Here is a 20,708-nt window from a genome sequence, read left to right on the forward strand (position 1 = left end):
TCAGGATTAGTGTTAGGGTTAGAGTAAGGGGTAGGTTTAGGGTTAGGCTTAGGGTGTTACACTTACAGTTAGGCTTAGGACTAGGGGCTAGTGTTGCATTTAAAATTCCCGTTAGGGTTGGGGTTAGGAATAGGTTTAGGATTAGAATTAGGCATAAAGTTAGGGTTATAACCTAGTGCTAGGGTTATCTTTAGTATTAAGTATAGGCTTTGAGTTTAGGGTTATGGTGAGGTTTAGGGTTAGGCTTAGAGTTAGAGTTGTGGTATGGTTTAGGATTAGTCAAGTGCAGCAGCCTGAAGCTACAGTTGGAGCAGTGAACCTGGCCCCCGTGCAGCAGTGGGTTTCAGTCTCCATCCCACAACAGCGTGCCTACCCTAGATTTGTTTCCATGCTGCGGCGAGGGTTTCTGAAGTCTGTTGATCCCCTGGCCTTCACTGCTCTGCTGTGTGTGAGGGCCACTCATCTGCACTGATATCGGGGCTGGAAAAGCTGCTGTGCATGAGTATCGACGAGGTCCAACAGCACTTCGCGGCTGGGTGCTGGGCTGCTGAGTGATGGGTGCTGATCCTCCCTCCTCCTGCCTGGGCACCGGACGCACTGCGGTGCATGAGGGTCCCCAAGTCCCCCCCGTGCGCTGGGAATGGTTGTGCTGTTGTATGCAAAGGTTTCCAAATTCCACTAATGCAACAGATAGACAAATTCCCCTGATGGGCAGAGTACACTGCTGTACGTGAGTATCCACGACTCCTGCCGGTAGCTGGAGAATCGGTTTCCTGCTATGCACAAGGGTTCTCATGACTTGGTGGCACCCAGGGGCTGAGCACACAGCTGGGTGCGAGGGATGCTGAGCCCTGCCACTGCACCACACCTGGGCTCACCAGCATGGGCGAGGGTTTCCAAGCTCTGCTGATGCACCAGCATTTGCTGCTCTGCTGTGTGCGAGGGTCAGTGAGGCCCATCAGTGCGTTGGGTCCAGGCAAACTGCTTCGCACAAGTGTTCATGAGCCTTGGTGGCAGCTGGAGCATCGACACCCTGTGGTGGGCTCCTGCGCATTTTCGTTTACTCAGACCCGGCCGCAGTACTTTGTGTGGGGGATGCTGAGCCCTGCTGGTGCCGAGGTAAGACTGGGTAGGCTGCTGTGTGCAGGGGTTGCCAAGTCCCTCCAGAGCTCCTGGAAAAACTGTGCTTGCTGAGAGCGAGGGTTTGAGGCAACGCATTGCAGGGGCTGGGATAAGAGGCAATAGGCACAAGCTGCAAGATGAAAATTACAACGTGATTGAAGAAATATGCTTTTATGTTTGTTTCTTTGTTTGTTTTCCACGAGTGTGGTCAAATGCTGGAAGAGGGACCCAGACAGGTGAAGGGATTTCCACCCCTGGAGATAATACTCAACAGGCAAGGCTCTGAGCAAGCTGCTCTTAACTGGACCTGCTCTGATCGTGAGTTTGGAGTAGACTTGTGTTGTTCTCTAGTCTATGCGATTTTGTGGGTTTATGATTTCATAAACCAGTATCTTGGGAACTGCTGCATTGGTGGAGCAATGACTATTGATGAGATGAGGAATGGAGAAATAAAAAGGAAAGAAATTCCTTCACAGAAGTCTATGGCAACTGGTCATTATGGTAATAATAGCAGAAACTTGCGTACTCTTGCTGAGCTTTGATCATGTGAGTTTAGGTTGAAATGTGAGAAAGGACAGACAAATAGTAATAATAACAATTAAATATAAAAATTTAAGCCTGTCAGCACACAATATATGATTGAGTAAATCTCTTGGAAATATGTTACATGCAGATACCTGGCCTCAGTGTTTCATGCTAAACTATCAACATCCGAGATACAGAAGCAGAAAAGTTAAAGCAGTGCTTACGCTTGGGACTGTCAGCCTTCCCATACTGATCAGCCGTCTCAAGATTTTCTTCCTATGTTTATTTCATTACTTCCCTTGGTTATGAGACCTGACATGGGCATTTTTTGCTGCTAAAGACGGGGCAAGCCATTGCCCTGCCAGCACATTTTTAATGCATGCAGAAGTGTAAAAACAAGCAGCTTTTATTAGTATTTGCTTTCCAACTTTGAGTTAAGCTCTGTTCTCTGATATATCTTCAGTCGAGGAGGAGCATTTCCCTTTATGCTCTCTACTAGGAAATAGCTGCTTACAGCCTCCTCGCCACTTCCCAGGGAATTAGGAGCAAATGTCCCGCAAATGAGGGGATAAGGTGCCCTCCCGTGGCTACACGAGAGATAGGTAGGCCAAAAAAAATAAAAAATAAAAGGCAAGTTTGTCAAAACGAGCTTACTACTTATAGCCATTGCTTGTTCCTTCATCCTCTCAGCTCTTCCTAACACTTGCAAAAAAAAAAGGAGCTCATTCTAAAGCCTCTGTGCGCCCTTCAACCTGCCTGGTGCTGCAACACACCACACGTGCAACACACGTGTAACACACCTTGATGTTGCAGCTTATTGGCTGCTGATGTGAGCCTTCAGGTTCACAGCAGGACTGACCTGCTGGCAGTGGGACGAGAGCCAGCAGGAGGCCTGGAAACCCCTGGGGCCTCCATCAGCCAGATCCTCCTGGAGCTTCACCCCCAGAGGTATACGTAGACTCCTGGCTCCCAAGCCTCCGAAGCTGCTCGTCAGCTAGGCTGGCTCGGTAACTCTACTGATCACACACTGGCTGCTGGCACATGGCCCCCAGTCCCAATCCAGCTGCTGGCACGGAGACCCCCATTCACACACATGCACACAGAATAAAAGGCTCCTGACACAGGAAAAGTAGTAGAGATGGAATTTAATGAGAAGATGAGGCAGACCGTGCTGATCAGGGCTGATCATACTGACCAGTAATCTGTTTACGTATCTTTTTTTTTTTTCTTTCCCCAGGTTTATTCCTCCCCAAACCCCATTGATCCCCACTTTTCTCCACCTTTGGTTCCTCCCCTAAACATCCAATAGTAAGCTTAGTGAGATCCTGAAAGTCTCTTCCCTTGCATCCCATAATGCGCCCCATATCCCTAGACCCAGAGAGAGGAGAGGGCAGTGGAGGAGCTGGGGAGAGAAAGGGAAAGAGAGGGAAAGGAGCAGGGGGAGAAACTCTCATTGACTCATCCTGACAGGTTTCACATCTGAGGCTCTCCTGGGCAGCCCTGGCAGTAGGAGGGCCTGGATATTATTCTGGTTCTCCCACTTGTCACTGTTCCTCTGTGCCATGTTGTGTGTGTGAAGACAAGCTTTTTAAACTTAAACTAACACTCTACTATTTCAGGGGTCACACATCCAGAAAAACGTATTAGGAATATGAATGTAGCATTTGCATTTCACTTCTCTCCAAATAAAAACTTTGTTCCTGAAATGTTGAAATTTAAACAAGGATCTGCCTTTTGAGCTAGCTGTATGCCTGCATTCTTCATCTCCCTGTAGCAAAGTGCTTTTGGCTATGTCAGGAATGCATACACAATTTTCTTGGTGCTACAGGCAAATATTGAAATAAATTTGCATCCAACAGTAACTCTCTCTCTTATGAGGTAGTCATTAGCTCATTCTCTTTACCAAGCCACTTGTCATGGGGTGCATACAATAAAGCACCATCTGTTAGAGTCACAGTGTATTCATCCTACATTGTTATAAAACCAATCTCCCACACTGTTGTGCTCAACCTTCCATTTTTACTACATTTGGTGCAAAATGCTATGATGTTGAGTCAAATATGTGAAAAAAGTAAATATAAATGCATACCTTATTGCAGGGCCTGAGTGGGACTGCCAATCATTGCACCTTGACTGTGACTTGTGGGTGCACTCTTCCAAATAAGCATGTTTGGAGAATAAAGTCAGCTCAATATCCGGTCACATGCAGAGTCTCTGGGAGAGGAAGGAATGCAGCCTGAAGGGTGTGGTAGACACTGAGAGTTTTGTCAAAATATTATCTGAAAGTCAAGGTCATAATCAATGGCAGTCTTGGCTGCGGTGACCATGAAATGGTGGAGGTCAGAATCCTGTGGGCAGGGAGGAAGGTGAAAAGCAAACACACAGCTCTGGGCTTCAGGGGAGCAGATTTTGGTGTTTTCAAGGATCTGCTTGGAAGAGCCCCAAGGGATAGGGTTCTGGAGGTAAGAGGGGCCCAACAGAGCTGGTTACAAGAAAGCTGCTTAATATGGAAGGATCACTTACTCCAAGGTCTAGAGCGATGCCTCCCAACAAAGAGAAGTCAGCCAAAATTGCCAGGAGGCCTGTAGCAGATGAACAAGAAGCACCTGGTGAAACTCAAACACAAAAAGGAAGCCTACAGAGGGTGAAGGCAAGGACAAGTAACCTGGGTGGAACACAAAAACATTGTCCGAGCATCCAGGGATGAAATCAGGAAAGCTAAAGCTCAGATGGAATTGCATCTGGCCAGGGACGTCAAAGACAAGAAGGGCTTCCATGAGTACACTGGTGATAAAAGGAAGACTAGGGAAAATGTGGGCCCACTGCTGAACAAATGGAGTTACACACAGGATGGAAAAGGCTGAAGACCAAATACCTGCTTTGTTTCAGTCTTTTCCAGCAAGGCTGGCCTTCAGGAGTCCTAGCTCCCAGAGACCAGGGGAGAAAGCTGGAGCAAGGAGGATGTGCCCTTGGCAGAAGAGGACCAAGTCAGGGAATACTTCAGCAAATTGGACATAGAAAAATCCATGTGGCCTGACGGGATGGCAAGGAGGAGAGGGAACTAAAGGCTGATCAGCCTCACCTCGATCCCTGCAGAAGGGATGGAGCAGCATATCCTGAAAACCATTTCTAGGAACATGAAGAGCCAGAAAACCATCAGGAGTAATCGGTATGTGTTCACCAAGGAGAATTCATGCTTGATCAACTTGATAAGCTCCTACAATGAAAAGACCAGCCTGATGGATGAGGGGAGAGCAGTGGGTATTGCTTTCCTGGGCTTCAGGATGGCGTTAGATACTGTCTCCAACAGGATTCTCATAGGGAAGCTGCTGCTGTATGGGCTGGATGGGCAGACAGTGAGGTGCGTTAAAAACTGTCTGGGTCCAGAGGGTGGTGATCAGTGGTGCAAAGTCGAGTTGGAGGGCTGTGGCAGATGGCACTGAGAGGCCACCCTTGATAATCCTTGATCAATCGTGGCAACTGGGAGGAGTGCCCAAAGCGTGGAGGAAAGCAAATGTCACTGCTGTCTTCAAAGAAAGGTAAGGAGGAGGGCAAAGGGGTGAAAAGTCTAGTTGGAGGCAAAGTAGCTAGAGGGTTACCCCACGGCTCTATACCATGCCCAGTCCTGTTTAATGTCTTCATTAACGATCTGGACAGTGGGGCAGAGTTTGCAGATGACACAGAACTGGGGGGAGCAGCGGATACACCAGGAGGTGGTGCTGCCATCCAGAGGGACCTGGGCAGGCTGGAGAAATGGGCCGCAGGACCTTCCTGAAGTTCAACCAGGAGAAGAAGCTCAAGGGCCTGCATCTGGGAACAACCCCAGCGCCGGGACATGCTGGGACGCATCCCAGTGGACGCATCCCAGTGCGTCCCAGTGGACGGCAGCTTGGCAGGGAGGGACCTGGTGGGCCTGAAGGGTGCACGGAGGATGGAGCCGGGCCCTGGTCAGCAGTGCCCGGTGCCAGGACAAGGGGCGATGGGACAAACTGGAGCCCGGGCAGTCCCAGCCGAGCACCGGGGAGCCCTCCCATGCTGTGCGGGTGTCGCAGCCCTGGCACGGGCTGCCCAGAGGGGCCGTGGAGTCTCCTCCTTGGAGAGCTTCTGCAGCCACCTGGGCACCCTGCTGCAGGTGGCCCTGCTGGGGCCAGGACGAGACGGAGCCGGGGCGCCCCCAGCCCCTCCGTGCTGGGGCCGTGACGGGGCGGCCATGGCGGGGCGGCGGTGACGTCAGACCGTGCCGTGGCACTGTAACGAGTGGCTGCTACGCGATGCTGTGCCGTGTGCGATGACGTTACGGCGATGTGACGTGTGCTGTGACGTTATGGCAATGTGACGTGGTGCTGCGGTGCAGCCCCGTGACGCGGCTGTGACGTGTGGCCGCCCCGCCCGGCCGCCTGAGGGAGCGCGGCCCCGCCTCCCGTCTGCCGCTTCCGGGCGCCATGGCGGTGCTGGCGGCCAACCCCAACAACCCCGTGGTCTTCTTCGATGTCACCATCGGCGGGCAGGTGGCGGCGGGCCTGGGGGCAGGGAAGGGGGCTCGGCGGGGCTCCGTGGGGGCATCGCGGGGCTTGTTAGGGCTCGGTGGGGCTCAGCGGGGCTCGGTGGGGTTTGTTGGCGCTCGGTGGGGCTCGGTGGGGTCTTCAGGCCCGCAGCAGGGCGCTGAGCTGGCTGCTCTCGCGCTCTCTCTCTGCAGGAGGTCGGCCGCATGAAGATCGAGCTGTTCGCCGACGTCGTGCCCAAAACCGCGGAGAACTTCAGGTGAGGAGCCGCCGGGGGGTCCTGCAGGCTCAGCACGGGGCTGCCGGCCTGGAGTCGGGTTCCAGAGGCTTCGCGGTGCAGGGGTGTTGTGGTGGGAGCGACGGCTTGCCAGAGCCCCTGCACCCGCTTCGCTTCTCCGTCTGTCCCCACAGAGCTGCCTGTGACCATGCAGCATCCTAACCCCCAGCGGAGCCTGTCTGGCTTGAAGGTGAAGGGCTCTGGTCCCTCTCTGCTCCCTCTGTGGAGCGGCTGATACGCTCACCGTGTATCACACAAAAGAGAGCGCCTTAACGTCGTGGCAAAACCTCCTTGCCACCCCATTCTCTGTCATTGACTGCAGGATGTACCACGTGGACTGCCCAATGTCAGAGAAGTAAATATGCCCTGTCCCCTGTGAAACATGCTGCCCTGCTCCACGTTCCCTGTCTCTTACAACCTCAGTGTTAAATACCTAAACCTCGATATCTCTGCAAAGCTCTGTTCAGAAATGGAAGTGATGAGCAGTTACTGATGATTCCTGTTTCACTGGGGAGTATCGCCAGTGTAATCAGAAAAATCCTGCACAACATTCAGTGTGTGTTTGGTGAATGCAGCCCTTTGTGTCCTCAGGATTCAAAAGTGGTTCATGCTCTGCTCTTCTGTATTTTTTTCTTTTCCAGGCAGTTTTGTACAGGTGAATTCAGGTATGTGGGTTATATTCTTTTAAGTAGCATACTCAGAAAAACAGGGCTGGGTGACTAGAAAGAAGGCCCACTGGGAAGCTTTCTTTACTATACTGCTATAAAATGAAAGATTTACAGAAATCTGCTCTGATGAAAGTGACTAGCTTGGCTGGTCACAGAGATGGTGCACTTTCCCCTTTGGGCATGACTTTGGTCATACTCCAGTTGCTCTAAAAATACGTTGCCTGCAAATCCCACCTGTATGAGCTGCAAATTACAATGATATCCTGTTAAAATTTTGAGATGGATGTCATAAGCAGCCATGTCATTTAATGTGCAGAGCCCATTCAGGGTTTCCCTTGGTCTCTGATAGCATCAGTGCACGTTAGGACCCAGCAGGCACTGCCGGAGGTGGGTTGGCAGGTTGTATATCAAGGGATTTCCTAATGTAAAGGACAACCCTTCAGGACTCTAAACTCCTGGGAGGGTTTTGTGTTGGGATACCCAGTAAGTTGTAACAATTTTCCTTTTTATTTCCTTGCAGGAAAGATGGTGTTCCTATAGGTTATAAAGGAAGCACTTTCCACAGGTACTTCTGCTTTTGCTTAGAAATTTAAATAGAAGCATGAGTTAGGTGTGACTTTTAGACCTGTCCCAAGGGCATTATTGGTCTAGGAGGCATTTGTAGGTGGTCATGGCTAACACTGTTCCTCTGTAGCCTCTGCTGTGTCAATCCTCTGGGGGATTTGGGGGCGCTGTCAAATGCGTACCGCGGGTCACTGCAGAGGGTTTCTCCATTCCTGGTCTTCCAGCTCAGAGATCATTTCCTTGTATCTGTTACATATCTCTGTCTCTTGTTGAACAGCAATGGTCCCTGTGGTGGGTTGACATTGGCTGGCTGCTGGGTGCCCACCAAACTGCTCTCCCTCTCCTCAGCAAGATGGTGGGGAGAAAATGCAATAAAACAGCTCCCAATTGAGATAAGGACAGTGAGGTGGCTCACAATTAACGTCATGGGCAAAACAGACTTGGCTTGGGGAAGATTTATTTTTTTGCCAATTAAGATCGAAGTACGATAGTGAGAACTAAAAGCAAACTAAAAACACTTTCTCCCCACCCTTCTTCCCTGGTTCAACTTCAGTCTCTGTTCTCCTTCCTCCTAAGCAGTGCAAGGAACAGGGAATCGGGGTTGTGGTCAGTGGAGCACTTTGTGCTGCTCCTCCACGGTCACTCTCTGCCCTGACTCCAGTGTGGGGTCCCTCCCACACTATGCCGTCCTTCCCAAACTGATCCTGCGGGGGCTGCTCACAGGCAGCAGCTCTTCAAGAACTGCTCCAGCGTGGGTCCCCCACAGGCAGCAGCACCCCCCACATCCACCTGCTCCACTGGGGGCTCCTCCACAGGCTGCAGCGTGGAGATCTGCTCCATGTGGGACCCATGGACTGCAGGGGGACAGCCTGCTTCACCAGGGGCCTCTCCACAGGCCGCAGGGGAACTTCTGCTGCGTGCCTGGGGCACCTCCTGCCCTCCTGCACTGACCTTGGTGTCTGCAGGATTCCTTCTCTCACGTTTTCTGACTCTTCTCTCACAGCTGCCAGTTAGTGTCTTTTATTTTCTTAAATCTGTTATTATGGAAGCACAAACAACATTGCTTGTTGGGTTGGCTTTGACAAGTGACAAATCCCTTTTGGAGCCATCTGGAACTGGCTTTATATGACATGGGGGGCAGCTTCCAGTCTCTCTTCAGCAGGAGCTACCACCCCTGCACACCCCTCCCATTCCTCCAATACAGACCCAAATTACCTGGTACCAACCAGTAATTAATATTCACTGTTGGTCATAGACTGTAACATTCATAGACACTGATGACTTCCTCTGTGTTGTAAGACATAACTTCTTTTTATTGCATATTAAGCTGCTTGAGGCATTTTTCTACTAAGTATCATTTTACTTTTCTAGGGTAATAAAGGATTTCATGATCCAAGGAGGTGACTTTGTAAATGTATGTATTGCTATACTGCTTTTGTATTTTTCCTGCATGGTGCATATGCAACTCTTTTCCAGGGTCCATGCTGATTCGTGGTGTCTCTGGCTCTTTTTTGAGGCAGCCGGTAGTAACTGGAGGCTTCCTCACAGCATTGCTACCAACTTACTGTAACAGATAGTAATGTACTTGAAAACAACTCTGGAGTCTTGGGTGAAAATATCTTCTCCTTCCCCATAATATTTCTTCTGTAAAATAGAATGGCAATATAGCTAGAGGCTTTTTAAACTTGCGGAGTTTTTTTTTTTTTTTTTTTTTTTTTTATCCTGCTGTCCTCCTTTCTCCTGTCTGCCCAGGAAGAGACCCTGTGGATTTCCAACGTCTTTGTGAAGAGAAGACCCTAGTACAGGAACAGAGTGTCTAATGCAAGAGAGAGTTAAAATCAAACCTAACTTTTTTGCTAGTGAATCATCTAAAAATAGCAGAGAGTATTTGTGCCTGCAGTGTTACCATGGGGGAAAAGCAGGGTATTTGGGCGAGGCTGTAAGACCACTGAGTCTTCACTGTCCTAGGACCCAGTAGAGTTACTTCATTTCTGGAACTATTTGAGATCTGAAGGGTGTGGTAAAAGAAAGTTGTGGGTTTTTTTTGTTTTTTGTTTTTAATGCAAAACTTGGCTGTGTGAAAGTCACAGAGAGAACTAACTGTACAGGGGCAGCTTAGCCACACCAGGTGTTTAGGCATTCCCCAGTTGTGATGCTGCAGGAAAAGGAGCAAGGACTAGGCAGGCACATCAAAAGGTGTGGAGCTGTGCCTCTTATATTATTAGCACTTATTTTCCTATTAAGTCTGGCCTAATAAAGAAAGTATATGTTAGGTAGAAAGGCAATAAAGGGAGACAGACTGCAGCAAGCCAGAATAAATGGGGCTGAAGCAAACAGAGTATCAGTGCAGAAAGGGAAATTACGGTCAGAATAGTAAATTTAACTGACCATGCCAGAGGTATCTGGTTGCTTTGCTTTTACAGCTTTCTCTGGAGGGTTCCTCACTGCACCATTTTAAGGCCACTTTACTGAAGAGTCTCTGGTGGCACTGTACAGGAATTTCTCTGTAGGGCTGGACCAGAAGTCAGGGTGGCCTTTCAGTGATCCCACAAGCTGTATCTCTTACATGAGTCGTCTGTCAGGCTTGTGCAAAGTCATAACCACATGAGCAGTCAAAGCTTGCGATCTGCAGCAGTTGCAGGCCATGCTGCTTTGATTTATAAACGTGTTGAGGACTGAGAGCAAGCGCTTGTAGTAAGTACAAGATGTCTCAGCTTGGTAGAAAGTACAGCAAAAATTAGAAGCACCGTACTTTAGAAACTGTCCTTGCTTGTGACTTTGCAGACAGTAGCTGCTAAAAACTGAACAGACGGGGCACTTCCCTGTTTTCAGCAGAGTCACAGAAAGTAAGGTGAAATAAGCATGACATCAGCCAATTTCTTCCACACAACCACTTCTGCTTTCCTTGTCCTACCAGCCAATACTTCCTCCCCTCCCTTTTCTCTGGAGTGCCTGTTAAGACCAGGTGGTTCCATACCAAGCAATCTATAACTTCTATCACACTGAGAGGCTTGGACCTAATCCTTACATCTCTTTGGGTTTCTGCCAGCATATTGATGACAAATGATGTACTGGGTAGTTAGAAACCAGTCACTGTTTCTCTTCAGAAATGAAACATCTGAACGTGTTCATCACTGTTGTATAGAAACGGCAGTGCAGCATCCATTTTGGGCTGAGTTTAACGCTGCTTTTGCTTAGTTATTTGAAATTCATGCTACAGAACAAATGCTGTAGCTGACTAATCCCCTCTCTGATGCAGGGAGATGGCACTGGAGTAGCCAGTATATATAGGGGTCCTTTTGCAGACGAAAACTTCAAGCTGAAACACTCTGCTCCTGGTCTGCTTTCTATGGTAAGTATAAAATTGAGATTAAAAAGCTTTTGTTACTTTCTCTCTGTCCTTTTCCTAAACGTATAAAATGTTTGCCAGACAGCGGAAATCTCCACCATTGCATATAAGGTCTGAAAGACCAGCTTTGTAAGTACCAGTCAGGTTACTCATGGGTTAATGTGTCGAGTAACACCGAAGTCCTGATCCTGCAGCATCCTTTTTTCTTACCTGTTGGAGTTCAGGGGCAGGCTTTGTTTGATCAGCTTTCAGAATAGCTTGATTATTGACGTTATTGAACAGTGGCAAGTGGTGTTTTTTTTCTTCCCTGATACTTTTATTAAACACTGACCTTAGCAAGGATGAAACAGAGAGATTTGGGAGTTTCAAAGCCATAGCAGTGTTACCATGGTATCTTTCAGAACATGTGCTTCCTGTTCAACACTGCAGGAAAACTGCAAGCGTTGCATGTTGTCTGGTAGGAACAATACACTGTTTTTTGGGAATAGAAAGCAAGTGGGGCCAGAACCAAATGTTCCTGTCTACAACTGTTTTTCCCCCCACTCTTCTAGCTGTCTTCTCCTTAAAACTACTTGCTTTGGACATTTACCATTTGGATTTGATATTCACCCTGTTCAAAATATGGTCCAAAAAGAACTGTCACGACACAGCTAAGCAAGCAGTGTACCACAGTATGTGAGAAGGGATGCCATGCTGGTGTTGCCAGCTTTGTGTTAAAGCAGCATGGCTCTGGAGTTGTTCTGCTGGGCCCAATCAAGGTCCATCTGAGCCAAAGGGATTAGCCTTAGATTGGCACTAAGGAAAAGATCCAGTGTGACCGTGTCCTGTGTGGTCCTGCAGGTGCAGGACTTGCACAATTCACTCGTCAGCACAAAAACATGCCTTAGTGTCTCCTGACTGGCAAAAGAGCTTTAGAAAAATTGAGATGGACTTGAGTGTTGCAGAGATGTTTTCTTAGGAGAGACCAAATGCTCTGGGCGTTGCATTCAGCTCTGAATCACTCAGTGCATCACATCATTCCTGTGAACCCTGTGCTGGCATGATCATTAGCTTTCTGATCCTGACCATCAGAACAGACACCTTCTTTATTCTTAGGCAAACTTCCAAATAGCAGAAATCAGCTTCTTTTTTTCTGTCCCGGTTTCTGGCTTTCAGTTTTCCCCAGGATAATACTGCAGCCAGTAAGTACTCATCACCAAAAAGTTCAACCTTTTTTCAGGAACATGCTCTGGAGCCCAGGTTTCAGCACAGTCTTGTGCTGAAGGTGCCTTTGTAGAATTATCATAAAAAGAAGTTGACGTGGCTCTTGCACACATTGGCAGGACTGACTTGGTAGTACACTGTGTCCAAGCACAGGGTACTCTCCTGCAAATAAATGTCTTGTTTTCTTTGGTTTGAATAGCAATAAACTTAAAAAAAATAAATTAAAAAAAAAAACTAGGCTAGTTCTTAAGCAACAACTCTTTCTTATGAGATGTCTCTGCCTTCAGCTTTGGGAAGTCCTAATTTTGTATTTTGACATTCTCAACCCCCAGGCAAACAGCGGTCCAAGTACTAACGGCTGTCAGTTTTTCATTACGTGCTCCAAATGTGACTGGTTGGATGGGAAACACGTTGTGTTCGGTGAGTATCTGTCACGCAGGCCCAGTGTACTGGCTCGCGGACGCGCTCTGTGGCACGGCTGCTGAAATGAACAGCAGTGGACTGCTTGTTCCTTCCCCATCACTTGTGGCAGCAGAGGTATTTGTGCAGCCAGATACTGAGATGGACCACTAGTGAAACATTTTTTCACAGCTTTAATCCAGATCAGTTCTTTGATCAGTGTATTATGTTACTACGTAAGTCCTCATGCCAGTGCAGATGGGAGAGATGGGTGAAGGGATACCTTTCTTCTCCACTGTCAGAGAGTGGAACTGGCATCCAAGTGGAGCTTTGAGCTGAGGTTATAGAACAGATGTGGTTTTGGAGAGTTACATTTCCATGTACTGCCTCGAGCTGTAGGGTTTCAAGGCCAGATGTTAAGCTCTTGTCCTGTTTACTACTTCCTCTAATTCTTGAGTAACTCTTGAAATCATTCTCTGCCATTTTTGCATCGTTACACATAGTGTGTTGCTGGAGTTGATATACATGCTGATGGTTGTACAGCTCATGCTGTATTTTACCACAACTGGTGGAGGTAAGTCTCAAAACCTAGTTTTCTACACATGCCACCCGTGTGAGGGGAAAACACGCATAATGTGTTCTGAATGTGGTAAATGTTTTAAGAGGGATTGTTTCTTTTATCGGTTTAGAGATCAGTAGCAAACCCTGAAGTGCCCAATTACTATACGCTGCGTGGTGCTTTTCAGAGGGAAAAAAAAATCATGTACATGTTGGGGAGGGCAGCAAAGGTGAAAACAGGCCATATTGAAGTGGATCCATTTTCTCATTCTAGGTAAAATCGTTGATGGGCTGTTGGTAATGAGAAAAATTGAAGTAAGTTGAATTTGCCTTTATTCTCTGTGAATGTCTGTGTTGGAAAGTCACGTGGGAGAGCAACAAGGGTTATTCTGTTCTCTCCTGCTGTCTGTTTAACGGATACCAGGGAATACCAGTGATAGTAACTGGTGTTACTGGTTGTCATCATTAATAAGATAATAGGAAACTGTTGTGACAAAGTCTGTCATTTAGATTGACTTTAGAAATGCTGTGATCCCGTGGTTGCTGGTTAGTCTTTGAGCGGGGATTTTATTCTTGTGGCTTTATTTGCAGTGCTTTGCATTTGTGCAGGAAGCTAAATTGAAAAGCTGTTCCATCAGCAACTCAGACAAGAGAGTAAAGCAGATCACTTCTGTGCCATTGCCTAGGATTGTTCAGTGGATGCTAAATCATCAGTTCTGCTGATCTGTGATCAGCATATGTAATAAGAAAAGTTAAATCTTCCGATGGGCTTTCAGGAGCTGTAGATAAATATGTTCAGACGTGGTGGTTACCCTGTATGGAATACACCACGACTGGGTATCATGGCAGGATGCTGAGTGGACTTAACAGTGTGTTATACGATACACCTGGCAGTGACTTCATGGTACGCTCCTGCTTTGGGTGGGGAACTGTGTGCAAGGGCCATCAGAGAATCCAAAAAGTGGGACAAACACAGAGCCGCCAGCTGTTAGGTATTGAGAAAAGGTCCCATGCAAGGAACTACGCAGCATGATACGGTTGCTAGCCCTTTGTTGCTAGCCGTCTTCACTAAAAGCACCTTCGTGAGCACTGATGGAAAGAAGGGTTGTGGTCTGTGCCTGTAGGATGTACATCACTGCAGGGAGTGGGAAACTAAAGGAATTAACTAAGAACTTCATGAAAGAGCAGCCAAGTCCAGGAGAACAAGTGGTTCAGAATGGGGGATGCCTTGTGACTATCTGTTGTTTGGATTCCCCTTCTGTACAAATATCAATTTACTTTGCTTGCTGCAGCTCTAATTGGTAACTTTAAAGATATATAAACCAGAGCAGCCCCAAGTGATATCTTCTCTGTTGTATCTCACGAGGAGCTCCCCAGTTTTTGCTCTCTTACTTCCTTTCCATTCAACGGATCAGGGTCTGGTCTGTATGCCAAACTGTGGTGTACAGAGAATGTTCACTGGATTGTTCATTGCCAAGATGCGTGAAGGTGCTTATATGTTGCTCAGAGCTCTGTCTAAGTTTCCATGTTCCTGGTGTTGCACAGATGCCTCTTAGCCAGTCTTCAACTACCTGTCACTCACTGGGTTTGCTGTTTTCATAAGGTGTAACATTCTGTGTTTGTTTGTTCCCAGAATGTGCCTACAGGTCCAAATAACAAACCCAAGCTGCCAGTTGTGATCTCCCAGTGTGGGGAAATGTAAAGCAACGGAACAGAAAGGTGGTAAGTCTGTCTTCTGAGGTACCCACTGCAATTGAACCGTGGGCTGCCATGCTTCTTACTTTTCTCTTGGCTTGTTTTCACATTCATCTGAGTCTGCATAAAGTTGGCTCATCTCGCTGACACTGAAACCACCAGAAAACACATCTCTAATAGAATTTTTACTCTAATAGAATTCTCTAACAGAATTTTTACCAGCTCAAGTCCCTGAAGCTCTTTCCCTTCAAGCTACGTAAAGACCAAAGGCAGCATTAGAGGGACAGGATCTTGTGGCTGCAGTCTGAGGGAAGATGGGGTCATGGCAGCCCTGCTTTGGGTGGGGTTAGACTGCCTTGGAGCCTCAGCTTTAGAAACCAGTGGATGAAAAGAGACCTGCAACAGGAATCCAGCTGGTATTACCCAGGCAATCTGCAGGGATTAGGGGGTTCACTTTGACCTGCAGTTTGGTGAATTCTCCTAATGCCACAGAAAGTAGAGCGTCCATGTTTGATGCAAGCAAAGATCAAGAAAAGAAGTGCTGGGGGAAGAGAGGACTTGAGCCTACTTGCTCACTACAGCCATAGGACAGTCACCACTGGAGGGCCAAGGAATTATCGTGTTGCATCGCCTTACCTTAATTCAGGAAGATACCACTGTCATTACAAAGGGAGATGTTTCCAGCATTTACTGTGGACCAGGCTTCATTTTGGTTAAATCAATAGGTACAAGACTGAGCTCAGTACAGTATTCTGTTTGCATTTGTTTGCCCACTTCACTTAAAAAAACCACCAACAACAACAAAAACACACACAAAAAAAAAAAACCAAACACATGAGCATTTAAACAAGTCTGACCAGATTTCAATGTGTCAGGCTGCAGCTTGTCAAAAATCTGCTGCATTAGCCTTTTGGTTGCTGATTTTTCAAATTTCAGCAGGCAGGCGCTGACAAAAGTAACTCCGCGCAATTTTTGACTTTTTGTTAAACAATTGCCAAAGATGTCCGGAGTTACCCGTGAAGACGCATCCCTGCTACTGTGGTTAAGTCTTTCAGATCTGCAGTGCTTCAGCTATTTCTCCTATGTGATGAAGTGACAATAGGGAATGTAATCATTCTTTCATTTTCTTGGTACTTCTGGTGGCATTTATAGGCTTTTGAAGATAGGGACAACCTTATTAAGTAGGCTTTCTTGCAGATGAAGAGACCTGTGCTCATGGATGGGATCCTTAGACCCAGACCCGTTGATCATTTTTCTTTGGAGCCATTGTACATGATCTGTGGTCAACATCCAGCTTGAGACTGGAAGGTCTTCATTTCTGGATATGCGGCTGGTGCCACCTTGCTTACTTCCTAGCCAGGTCTTGGGAGCTGCCTTTGCGCACGCTGCTGCCTGTCAGCTGCCTCTGGACAAGAATGGGGTTTGTCTCCCCCAGCTTCAGACAGCTAAATCAGTTATTTGTCAAGATCCTTTAAAATCAGCCCGCCAAACAAACGCCACTGTTAGTTTTAAGTAGACTGGAATGGAGACCCAGGAAGACTCCCTGGTTCCCTAGGTCTTGTAGGCAGGTTTGGCATGAGCTGGTGCATGCAGCAGGTAGCTCTCGCTTCAGTGCCACCACGTGGTACCCAGTGACACTGTGCAGTCCTGCTGCTGTTGTAGGACATTACAGATGGCCATCAAGCATTCCTCATGGAAGGGGACTCTTTACTGGGGAGCGTAGCGATGGGACAAGAAGTAATGCCTTTAAACTACAAGAGGGTAGATTTAGATTAGCTATAAGGAAGAAATTCTCCCTGAGGGTGGTGAGGCACTGGAACAGGCTGCCTGGAGAAACAGTGGATGCCCCATCCCTGGAAGTGTTCAAGGCCAGGTTGGATGGGGCTTGGAGCAACCTCGTCTGGTGGAAAGTGTCCCAGCCCTCCCTGCCCATGGCAGGGGGTTGGAACTAGATGGTCTTTAAGGTCCCTTTCAACCCAAACTATTCTGTGGTTCTATGATTTGGACCTGTTTGTTCTCCTTTGTTTCAGTGCTCCTTCACTGGTGGTTAGGAGGCCTTTGCTCCATGCAGTTCCAGCTCCAGCCACTTCCCCCACTGTCCTTGTCTTCTTCACAGGCCAGACCCACGCTCTTGACATTCTCCTGAAGTTATTTAATAATTGGCATCTATATTTTTTTAACACACTGAAATGTAAATAAAGGATTGTGGTAAATACCCACGTAGTGGACATCAGTTAACATGCTTGGGAATGGATTCTTTGGATGAGAAGGGTCACTGGGTTTTTAATGTCTACTGTGTCTGCAGTGTGCGTTGCCCCTAGCTGATCCAGTAGGGAACACCTTCTGTGCATGGTATTGAGAGGCATTGCTGCTGAAAAGAAGGGGTGAAAGGAACATGGCAGAGCTGTGCTACACCAGCTCTTTTCCTTATAGGTAAATAAGGCTGCCTGGCAGAGAGGTTCTTGGCATCTCGGGAATCTCTAGAACCTTTTTCCGTGCAGCTTTATTGAAGCACAGGAGATTGGTACAGCACAAAGGCTTTATCAGTGTGAGTTTGCTGGGCTCCGAGGTGAGTTATGCTGTAAACCCTCCCCTGGCACATCCCAGTGCTAGGCCATCGGGCTGCTTTGTGCCACAGGTGTTACAGGAATTTACCTGGGTGTTACAAGGATGTTACGGAAGGCCTTTGGGCTGGGAAGCAGAGAATGATTGTGCTGGAGGAGTAAAAATCAGGGCTCCTTGTTCTGCATGGTTGCAAAGAACACCGTCAAGGCCTGCAGGTTTGTGGAAAAACTGCCAATCTCAGACTGGGTTTGCAAACTCACCTGCTGGAGGACTTGAAAGCACCCCTCGTGGGGGCTGGGCTTCAAGGTGAGTTTTCTCGTGCAGCAGATTAAATATAAAAGAGGTTGGACAAAGTCTGTTCGGTCACGTGCAATTGCTTCATCCCATCCTGATACGCCCCGTGGCTCCTTGGGCAGCAAGAACGTTTTATGATCTTTGCCTATGGTGTGCTGTGTGGGGCTGTCTCAGGGAGGCACGGTCTGTGCAGGTAGCTTGGGCATTACTTGGTGCTGGAGAGCAAATGCTGATGTATTGGAGGAGAGATCCTGCAGGCAAGCTTTGGTGTCCTTTTATGTAACAGCTGTTTAAAATCTGTAAGGCAGGCTCTGGCAGTCAGGCCTTCCATGTCCCTATTCCTGCGGTTGCATAGCTGCTGAGGACACTCGCACTCGCTTCTCCGCAGCCCAAAGCATTTCTTGTAGCTGCAGTATGTCAGGTGGTGAAGAAACAGAGCGTACCTTTCCTCTCCAGGCCAAGAAATTGCATGGGGCTCTCTCATAGGAGATGAGGGTTGAGAATTCCTCCTATGGAGGAGAAAACTGGGCACAAATAACAGCTGTGAGGTAGAAGCAACCAAAAAAAAAAAAAAGAGAGAAATTCAGGTGTTCCTGCTCAGGAAATGTGTCCAGATGTCCTTTCCCTGTGGGGTTAGGCATGAGCTTAGCTCCAGGAGGCTCAGGGGAGCGCTGCCTGCCCACTGCAGTGCTGAGGTTCATGGTCTGGCTGTGGGTACCCAAATTCACCGTGCTTTTTCACCGGGGAACCTATTTCTAGGTCCAGGCTGAGGAGCACTTTCTCAACCTGATGTATTTGTATCACTGTGATCAGCCAGTCTTTCTTCCTGCATAGCAGGGGCCACACAGGTTCCCCAAATTAATTTCTGACAGTGGTAAATCCATTGTAACCTCTTGAAAGTTGAATGGTGAATTAGATCCCTGGTTACATTCGTCTCCCTTGGACACTGAACGTGTTGAGTTTCAGCTTTCCAACCTTTGCTGTTCCTTACTTGCTGGCTGAAAGTTCTCTCAACTACCACATTTTTGGGTTTAATTCCCTGGGATGAAGTCACCCTTCAGTCATGTGTGAAGCAAATCCTGGAATCTGCTGTAGAGCAGATGATCGTTACTCTCTCTGAGCTCCAGCATCTTCCTCCGAGTGTGGACGTTCCTACTGGAGGTGGTACTTCTGTCTGCCTCTGGACACCTGAGGGCCACGTTAGCCTTTAGACCCTGCAGGTGCCCCTCCTCAAAGGACTCATGCCCTGCTCACTAGCCATCCGTGGCCCACACGTTCTGTAGGTGTGTGACCCGTAAATCCTTACTGGCATCATCACAGATTTGAAGATTTCTTGCCAATTACTGATAAAACTGATAAATTGCTTTGACCCTCTATTTGATCTGACCCTATGTGCCCTTACATTTTATGTCAATTTTCTCGGTTTATTGAAAGCCATCCAGGTTTGATGCCACTCTAGTTTCTTGATAAAGGTTGTGATACGGATGCAGACCCCCTACAGGACTGTGGCACTGGATTAAGCTCTTTCCTTCAGTGGCTGAGTTGGGGATCTTACGGAAAAAGATACCAAGTTAGCTTGACAAGACCTATGTCTGTAAACCCACAGGCAACTGTTGTTGGTTGGCAACAGTTATACAACTTGTTTTGGGTTGTCCATTAATCAAGCCCTGCGTTTTGTCAGGGATTTCCATCAGGTCTCTAATTATTTTGGTCACGGCATCACGTGCTCTCTCTCCCTCTTTGTCCATAGATTGCCTGCCTTGCAGGGCTGGGCACCAGACAGCCTGAATCAGCAGAAGCAGTCAGCCTCCAAGAGAGCCGAGCAGTCTGTCAGACCCCAAGCAGATGTGTTTCAGACCGTGTAGGCTCTTTGCTAGAGCCTGGGGAGGTGAGGGGCACGGGGCTGAGCTGGGAAGTACCTGCCGCTTGGCAACACAGCCCACCTGGAAGCTTCTCCATCCAGGATGAGCAGCGAGGCACCATCTCTTCCCACCCTGTGACTAAGCGCTGCCTTGGCAGGGCCCCATCCGAGCCCTCATCCGGCCGGGACTCAGCGATAATTAGTAAGGGTGCTGAAGGGCTGGCCCCAAGGGGACGCTTAGCATGCTGGTGGCAAAGATGGTGCAGCGACGGGCCCCCCAGAGACCTTGGCTCTGTTCTCGGTGGTTGCTGGTGACCTTTCCCTCCTCTAACGTGGAAGGAATCGCGTGGCCAGGGGCAGGGCTGTCAGTCTGTGGCCAACAACCACAGTTCGCGTACATGAGGAAAACAACTTGGTGCGCAAGAACGTTCTGTTTCCCTTGGACCTTGTAGAGAATCCAGCAGAGGTTTCTCTGAGCCGCTGTAACGCGAAGCCGTAGGAGATGGAGGCAAAGAGGGGAGGAAAGGTGGTCACTGGAGAAAGGGCTCCCTCACAAGAAGGAACCCAGCACTGATGCTTTCCCCGCTGCCCCGGTGGCGAGAAGGGCTCAGGGGAAGGCGATCCCGGGGCTAGCCCCACGCCTCCACACCCCTGCACTGCAGGGAAGCGTCACTGCAGGGAAGGACGGGATGCTCAGGAGAAGGCTAATTAAAGGCAAGACTTTGAAGAGACCTCTGACCCGGGGCTACAGCCTGGCTCTTAAATAGCTCAATTAGGAGACATTTATGTTGACTAACTGCCCAGAGAGGTGTAACCAGAGGAGTTCCTCGGGGAGCCGCACGAACACGAGCAGATGGAGCCCGTGAGGCATCGCCCTGCCCGCCTGCAGCACGGAGGTGAGGGCAGCCGCCAGCCAGGCCCCAAACCGGGCCGTGGGGGCCAGCGAGCGCCCGGCCCTGGGCTCAGGACCCGGGCTCAGGACCCTCTGAGGCACCTCGGCCGCCAGCCGCGGAGCAGTGCTGCGGCGGGCCGTTTCTCAGGTTGGTTATCGTGGTTTAACTGCGCGTAGCCGCGCGCTGAGCGGGCTTTGTACCGGCTCCAGGGCCAGTATTGGGCCCTCCTCATT

General features: G+C 48.6%; 1 protein-coding gene across 3 annotated transcripts; it reads left to right on the forward strand.

The window, feature by feature from the left end:
• Positions 1-6,018: 6,018 nt before the first annotated feature.
• PPIH (peptidylprolyl isomerase H) lies at positions 6,019-17,077 on the forward strand. 3 transcript variants are annotated; one of them, XM_040533408.1, is made up of 10 exons: positions 6,019-6,155; positions 6,344-6,408; positions 7,068-7,091; positions 7,615-7,659; positions 9,030-9,072; positions 10,918-11,010; positions 12,543-12,630; positions 13,442-13,482; positions 14,801-14,889; positions 16,893-17,077. In XM_040533408.1, the coding sequence occupies exons 1-9, from the start codon at positions 6,090-6,092 to the stop codon at positions 14,867-14,869; spliced, it is 534 nt and encodes a 177-aa protein (XP_040389342.1). In that variant the 5' UTR covers positions 6,019-6,089; the 3' UTR covers positions 14,870-14,889; positions 16,893-17,077. The 3 variants fall into 3 exon arrangements, with proteins under 3 accessions (XP_040389342.1, XP_040389343.1, XP_040389344.1); XM_040533410.1 differs by having other exon boundaries at positions 6,044-6,151; XM_040533409.1 differs by lacking the exon at positions 14,801-14,889.
• Positions 17,078-20,708: the final 3,631 nt, after the last annotated feature.

This window comes from Cygnus olor, chromosome 21 (genome assembly GCF_009769625.2).
Source record: "Cygnus olor isolate bCygOlo1 chromosome 21, bCygOlo1.pri.v2, whole genome shotgun sequence".
Lineage (NCBI taxonomy): Eukaryota > Metazoa > Chordata > Aves > Anseriformes > Anatidae > Cygnus > Cygnus olor.